Source organism: Panthera pardus, unplaced genomic scaffold (genome assembly GCF_024362965.1).
Source record: "Panthera pardus isolate Hobbes unplaced genomic scaffold, ASM2436296v1 HiC_scaffold_8, whole genome shotgun sequence".
Classification (NCBI taxonomy): Eukaryota; Metazoa; Chordata; class Mammalia; order Carnivora; family Felidae; genus Panthera; species Panthera pardus.
The window spans coordinates 70,130,665-70,138,902 of NW_026527013.1; the positions used below are offsets into that span (position 1 = coordinate 70,130,665).

The window sequence follows — 8,238 nt, forward strand, 5'->3', positions numbered from 1 at the left end:
AATGGAGGTTATCAGAAGCTGAGGTTGGGAGAATAGGGCAGATGTTGTTTAAATGTACAGATTTGACACCCATAGACAAATAAGTCCAGGAGATCTAATTCATAGGATAGTGAAACAACAATATTGCCCTATAATAACCAAGCTTGCCAAAGACCAGATCTTAGGTATTTCCATCCCAAAAAGAAATTAAAGTTATATGATGAGATAGATGTGCTATCATTACAATGGCAATTAAATTACTGTATATAAATGTCTCAAATCAACACATTGTACACCTTACATGTGCACAGCTTTTTATGTCAAATACATTTCAATAAAAAAGAGAATGCTCAATATAGTCGATTAAGGTGAAATGAAAGAAATAGACAGCAGCTTAAAGCCACATGGTGGAATGAAATATTAATAAAAGTAAATGCACAGGTAATTGTTGTGAAATGTCATCAAAAAGATGTGGTTTTCAGTTGACCTGTGAGCCAGACTTCAGGCCCTCAGAGGTTTCGCACTTTTCTCCTCTCCTTGTGGTGTGTATTCTAACGGCCTTTCCCATTCCCAGAGGCTACTCCAAGGACATAGCCGTGAGATGGTGATTTGGTATTGAAAACACCTACGTGGTACATGTGACTGGGCCCAGTTCCGTTTCTTTAGAAACTTGTAGGGTTTAGTGAGTGGGTGCAGGGATCCATCTGCCTTGCTACCACCTAAAAGAAATCTCAAATGTAAGTTCCTTTTGCTTATTAAAACTGCCACCTACCAACCTGAAGTGGCCTGCCTCTTCCTTTGGTTTCTCTCTGTCTTCTGTATATGAAGACCAGTGTCAGGTGATACCTGGAAACTTCTCGGAGGGTTATGAACCAACAATTGGTAAGTTAGGCAGGAGACCGAAGAATGGGCCTTGAGAAAAAGACATCTGGAGGGGAAATCCCAAGTGGGCCATTGACCTGTCTGTGGGGAGGGAGGACCCTATGTCAGATACTTGTAGATGGCCACACAAAGATGGGATGGCCTAAGAACACCACTGGGTCTAATGTGCTTGTTAAAGGAACTACACCTTGTGCAGTGTGTCAGAGAAAGGAAGCTCATGGTAGCCCCCGTGGGCTGGCCTCTACTGTGGATACTTTGGCCAGCCATGATGTCCAACTGGAGGCTAAAGTCGTGTCAGGAAGTTAAAAGATGAGCTAAGATCAGAAAAGGACATGAGAATGCCCACCACCATGACAGATTTGGGGCTGGCAGACAAAATTGTAGAGCAGGATGATAGTAGGAGACTTTAGCATGCCATTTTGCAATGCAATCTGCCATGGACTAAAGATCTAGGCACTAATGACAAGGTCTGAGTAGGACACTAAAAGGTGGAATCTCTATAAAGAAGTGATGAAAGTAAAGAGGAGGATGTTGTGGTAATTGATGAAGAAACAGAATCTCTAATACAAAGGAAAATTTTAAACAACAAGTATCCCCCAAACCTTTAGGAGAAAACTTCTTTCTTTCCAGGTCCTTTGAAGTTGTAAATCTTAACATGTCTTTGAAATGTAAACACCCCAGCAGATTATCAAAACACTGCCCAAAGAGACTGAAGAAAATACAAGTGGGGTGGGGGAAGACTCTAGCATACAGACCACTATAGCAGTTAGCTTTTCAACTGCATTATAATGACCTCTCAAAAAATCTTTAATTCTGGCCATTTTTAAGTCTTTTGTTATTTGTTATTTGCAGATAGTAGCTGTTTTACCCTAATGCTTTGTCAAAAAAAAAAAAAAAAAGTGTCCTTGCAAAAGTCTTTTAGGAAATTCGTTTAAAAAAAAAAAAAGGCTTTGGTGAGTAAAGGTTTCTGGTAACTAAGTTAATTTGGCTTCATGTGGAAGGGACAATGATGAACTTTCGAACCCCCCCCCCCCAAAGCAACCTGAATAGGCAGTCCCGCCATATGTCATGGATGGTAGCTGGGGACCTATTTATTCTGTTCTCTTTCCCACATAGGTGAGACAGGATCATTATATTGATGATATAATTTTAACACGTAAAGATTTGCCTCTACTCCAGGACACCTTGCGGGCTTTGCTGGAACATCTGCAAAAGAAAGGATATACAACAAACCCATAGAAAATTCAAGCAACAGGCACTCACATAAGGTTTGAGTTATCATCTAGTCAGATAAGACTCATATTGTTCCAGAAGCTGTGATTTATAAGATGCAAGTCCACCCAAACTCTAAGAATGTGAAAGAGGCACAAGGTTTTGTAGGGGTTTGGGGGTTTTTGAGGACTTTTATTCTCTACCTGGCACAGTGCCTCTGTACTTTAAAGCACCTGATGAAAAAAGGACATATATGGGATAGGGAATCAGAACAGCAAGCCACCTTTGAGAAAGTAAAAATAATAGTAAGGCATGGGGCGCCTGGGTGGCTCAGTCAGTTGAGCTTCTGACTTCAGCTCAGGTCATGATCTCATGGTTCGTGGTATAAGCCCCTCATTGGGCTCTGTGCTGACAGCTCAGAACCTGGAGCCTGTTTGCGGTTCTGTCTCCCTCTCTCTCTGTCCTTCCCCACCTCACACTATTCCCCCCACCCCATTCTCTCAAAAATAAATACACATTTTTAAAGAAATGAATGTTTAAAATGGTACATTAAAAAAAAATAATAGGCAGATTAAAGCTCTGGGCATTTGTCCAACAGGGCTACTTTTTGGATTAGATGTGTCTTTGACTCCAGAGGCATGGGTTGGCACTGTGGCAGGGACAGTAAGAGGAGAGAGTACCTCTAACATTTTGGTCAAAATCTGACATACCCCCAAGAGAACAATGGTTTTTAGGCAATGTACACAGCTCTCCTCCAGGTAGAGCCTCTCACTGTAGAACACACTGGGTTGAGAACTTCCGTGACTGTGCAGGAGAAGATGAAAACTATTTTTCATCGACCCATCTCTGCTATGGCTCAAACCCCTACTTTGACTAAGTGGCATGCCTGTTTTCAGCAGAGGAGTCCCTGTCCACTTCCCAGTGTCTCTAGATGTGCAGGCACTACCAGGCCCTGTATAGAACCTCCAGATGCCCCACACCTATTCCTAATGGTGGCCCCTGCAGCCGAGAAAGAGTGGGTAGGAGTGATTCCCACTGATACCTGGTATACTGAGGACATCTACTCACATGGTCTGTGATCAGTATTCAGCCCAACACCGACACCATCTGGATGAGAACAGGAACAAACCATAGCAGCCAGTGGGTTGAAAGCAGCAGTCTGGCTGTTAACCCTTTGCACTGACAGCTGGGCTTTTCTAAAGGTATTAACCAGAGGGCTCAGACAATGGAAAGCCAAGTGCTTTGATGATTATGAATAAGTCCTTATGGAGTCAAAATATGTGGAAAGACATTTGGGTCTGTCTGCCAGAGCCTAAGGCGGACCTCACTGTTTTCACTGTACCAGCGTATAAGACACTGACACCTCCTGGCAGTCAGAAAGCTCACGCTTTAACTACTTGTACTCAAGTACAAGCTTTAACTACTGAACTCCGTTAGAATGGGTGCGTAGAAAGAGTGGCCACTGCAGTGCCCAGATGGAATGGCATATTGCTAGGAATGCTGAATTACCTTGAAGTACATTGACGTGGGTAACGCAGTAACAGCCTGTCCTGTGAGTTCTAAACAATGTCCAAGGAAACTGCCAAAAGCATCTGGAGCCATTCACTGGAATTCCTAACCAGGAAGACATTGGCAGGTTGATTCGATCAGCCCTCTTCCTCTGAGTGAATGTTCTAAACACACCCTGGTTTCTGTGGTCACTGCATCTGGCCTAACCCAAGCTTTCCCTTGCTGCCATGCAAACCAGGCCGCCACCATTAGGGGATTCGAGAAACTGGAAACTATGTATGGATGCCTTCATAAAATATACACCTTTCAAAAGTGGGAGTCACCTTTCAAAAGTATAATATGCAAAACTGGGCAAAAGAACATGACTCTGAATGGAGGTTTTACCTACCCTATAACTCACAAATGGCAGGGCTGGTAAAAAGGAAAAAAAAAGAATATTAAACTAACAAATTAAATTAAATATGAAAGTAACAAGCAAAGCCATCTTGGCTAGTGGCCTAAAATACTGCTCCAACCTTAACACATTGGAATGATCAACCAACAGGGCCTATTACTCCCTATGATAGACTAGAGCCCCCCACCGAGATAACCAGCACCCTAATAAAAGTAAAAGCTGTGGGAAACAGCCTTTACCGTGACCATACATAGGATTAACTTGCTCTCCTGCTGACAACACCAAGTCCTATGACAACAAAAAAAGGAATTATCTCCTGAAATTTAGAATGGGACATTCCCCTGGGATAAGAAAGTTGCTTTGCACCTTGAGTGCCATCTCTGCTTGGATCTCTGCTTGGATTCCATCGCCCTGCTTCAAGCTGGACTTGATGAAATACACTATGCTTGAAATTGAATATACCTCGAGAGAGGGGAAGTGTGGGCATCTTGGACTGTATATCTCATTCACGATTTACCTTCTCATGCTTGCCACTGTGTTCCCCCTGGCCAACGTCTATGGTATCCTACAACTAAGCCAAGGTTTTAAAGCTGCCAACTCCATCTCCTAGAGGCCAGGAAGACACTGTGCTTCATTAGTATGATCATTTGGCCACCACTTTGTTCCCTCCACGGGAACAAAGAGGATGTTTGCATATTTTCCAAACTCCTCTTCCCAAGTGTCCCTGTTGGCCTGACCATCCTTCCACACCTTCTCCAAGTCTGGCACATGATCACGATGAGCAGGAGGATTTTTAGCCACAGGGATATGGGGCTCATGGCATTATGTCTGCTGTTCTGCACTTTGGTTGCCAAGGAACACGCCCCTGGGGCCCCTCCAGATCAGGAGCAAGGGCCTTACCACCTAGACAACGTTCTGGAAATGAGACCACTCACCTCCTCACCCATTCAGCCCTTCACAAATGTGGGACTGTGACATGATTCCCTTCTCTTGCCATGTCACAGTGCTGCACTGAACATCCTACATGTCCTATTATCCTGATCCAACCTCTGCCAGGTAAAGTCTCTGTCTTCGGATCCCCAGAATGGACTGTGCTGTCAGAAATCACAAGGACACTGCTGTTAATGCAGGGAGCTGCTGTCCATACTCATCTAACAATCTGACCTGAGATCCTAATGTGTTCAGTCATTTCCCACCTCAAATTCTCGAGTGAATGCCAGGATCCTTTTTCCTACTCTGGGCACCCAGGTCTCAGGCTTGCCACAAGTCACTGGGGTCTGGGGATTTGGTCTGCATTCTGGACTCCAACCCTCCTGTTGGCCATAGTGCTGTGTCTGATTCTATGTCCTTCCTGTGTTCTACCTCAGGGTACAAAGGTCACACCCAGGAATGAGAGTGAGAACTATGTGGGGTGGACCATTGATGCAGGCCTGCTGAAGCAGTGAGTGGAGCACCTCGTGCCCGCCTTCTTGGGGAGAGACCCCACGTACGTCTCCACCTTCTTGGGCACGTACCCAACTTTTACTACCACCCAGCAGGTCCTGGAAGTGTTGTTTATGAGGTGAGCACCCTGACCTTCACAGCCCAGTGTGATGCAGTCCTTGAGGTTTTGAGTCTAGGGAAAGTCACCAACTCCTTGAGTCTCACTTTGTTCCTCTGATCGGGGTAGAAAAACTCCAGGTTCTCAGTGGGGGCACTGCAGGGAAAGTCACCCTGGCCTGTGGAAAGCTCTGCTGGCACGGCTGCGTCTCTGCTGGGTCATCTTTGTCCTCTTCCCCATGATCAACTTTCTGCCTCATCCCTCACCGTCGCCAGGTGTTGAGTTGGGCTGTTTTCCCATTGGAAAAGGAGATTGGAGGCTCTATCCGTGTGTCTGAGTCCTGGCTCAAACCAGTCAAGGATGCCCAGGATGAGCAGGAGGCCCAGACCCACACCAATATGTGTGATGGAGCTGACTGGGGCCCTATCATTCTTCAAACATGCAGGAAGCCCCACTAGGTGAAGGCACTTCTGTAGGAGCTGACTGGGATCCAATGCACAGAGCAGACAGTACCCTCCCCTCCAGAGCTGCATTCTAGTCAGCAGTCAGTGACTCTGGATAGGACAAGATGTAGCATCCACAGGGCACCTGATATGATATCCTTCTGGCATCCTCCAGATACGGATGCTTCCATTCTGAGGCTGAGGAGGATGGCGGACCCCGGGAGCAGGAGAAACTGTGAGTAGGCTGAGCTCATGCTGGAGGGCCTTCCTTCTCCAAGAGGGCAGTGCTGAGACTGTGTGTGGGAGGGCTGCAGGACCCAGCATCCCACACGTCTGAGAGTCCTGTGAGAGGGCAAAGTTCTGAGGGCTTTCTCTTGGAAGCAAGGAAAGGGGTTCTGTCCTCTCTGGTAGAGGATGGGCTGTGGGCACAGGGAGGCAGCAGAGGGCGCCAGAGGACCGCGTCAGCCCCTTAGAGAGTCCAACCCCATCCCTTCCCACTCACAGCCTTGCCTCCACCCCCATCAGGGGACCCAGAATAACGGTTTTGGGGAGCATCACGCTCACCACCTTGGGGAACATCCAACGTGTGTGGTTAGCAAGGGTACAGGTGACACAGTGAGGGCTCAAGGAGCACATATCACCCACACGATGGGAGACCAATGTCAGTGGGAGGACACCCACATGTGCACTGAGGGCATGAGGCAGCACAGAGGCACAGGTCGTCACGTTGAAGGCATCAGGAGGGTCCCAGCAAGCCCAGGTAAGAGACAGAGTCCCCTTGTCCCGTATTTGCGCAGATTTTCATGGAGCGCTAGGGTGTGCAGTGAAGGCACTGACTCACCCCGACACCACCCCTCCACTCACGCACGGACTTGAATTCTGGTGGGAGGTAGGCAGGGGGACACACGGAGGAGTCTGGCTGGCTTCCCCAAGATGGACAGACTTTGCCACATCATTGTTTAAGGGGTCCCAGTCAAAAAGACTTTGGCCAGTCCCTCTTCAGTGACTAAACTATCTCAAGCAGGACTCCTAAATCACAGGTGGGCAAGGTGTAGGAACAGTTTCTGGACATTCAGGAGCAGGAGGCATAGAGGCCAGGTCCCACAGGCCTGTCCTGAGACATCAGTGTGGGAGGAACACCCCGTCCTGATTGTTCTGGCTACTTTTGTATCCCCAGGGCCATCTCCTCCATCCTGGGCACCTGGCTGGACTACTACCCTGAGTACTTTTTCCAGCCCCCAGATTGCATCAGCCTGAAGGCACTGCAGGAATATGTAGGGGTCCACATGCCGGGCTCTGAGCTGCAGCGCCGTGCCCGCCTTCTCTACTCATGGTGGAGAAAGTGTGAGCCCAATGAGCCAGAGTCTCTGGGTGAGGAGGACTCTGGGTGGGAGATGTGGGCATGTGGAGGGGACGGGATATGCCACAGAGAACATGTTTACTGAGACTGCAGGTGGGCCAGGAGTAGGGACTAGTCTCAGATCACTGTTCCATTAGCCTGCTGTCTGGGAGATTTCCTCCTGGTGGGTTCTTTGACTCAGATGACAATGTCTGCGGGAGAGGTTTCCTGCCATGGAATGGCAATCACGGTGATGACACTTTCTATTCTTGAAGCTTTGGCAGCAGCTCTAGAGCCACATCCACACGTCCCTCGGGAGCGAGCCCCCGCTATCCCTGTGGTGCCCACTGAAGCCTCGCAGCCCAGGCTGCCTGAAGCCACCAGTTCTCCTGGAGCTCAGCGCGTACGAGAATCGGAGACCCTCACTACAGCGTCCCCACCAGGGCAGGAGGTACTCCCAGATCTGGCTGACAGACAGGAGCTGGAAGAGCCACCTGCCCCTTTGGTGGCCCCAGAGCATGAGCAGCCCTCAGCCCCAGCCGGCGGGGTCACGGAAGGGCTGGAGCAACCACCTGCTGCAGCTGAGCAACCAGCCTCAGCTCCCCAACAGCGGCTCATGTCGGCCGCAGCCCCAAAGGATGAATTCCCTGACCTTGTCATGGCGTTCTTTGTCGTTTTAGTAGTGGGTATAGAGGTATTTACTGTCCTTATGTATTATTGGTTTATACATAAAACATAAATTAACTTCAAAATAATTTTACTCTGATCCTTTGAAAGTACACATTGAAATGCCATTACGTATATTCATAGAATTATACAACCATGACCACTATGTTCTCCTAGAATATTTCCATCACAGACACATGTATACTACCCATCAGCCATGGCTCAACCCTCACCCCGGTCTCTGCAACCGCTGACCTCAGTTTCTGCTGCTTTA

At 47.8% G+C, this 8,238-nt stretch overlaps 1 protein-coding gene across 1 annotated transcript; it reads left to right on the forward strand.

Moving 5' to 3' along the window:
* Positions 1–5,208: 5,208 nt before the first annotated feature.
* Positions 5,209–7,404, forward strand: LOC109267987 (ral guanine nucleotide dissociation stimulator-like). Its single transcript, XM_053898565.1, has 3 exons — positions 5,209–5,537; positions 6,135–6,194; positions 7,137–7,404. Exons 1-3 carry the CDS (start codon positions 5,533–5,535, stop codon positions 7,402–7,404), a joined length of 333 nt encoding a protein of 110 aa, XP_053754540.1. The 5' UTR covers positions 5,209–5,532.
* The last annotated feature ends 834 nt before the right edge of the window (positions 7,405–8,238 follow it).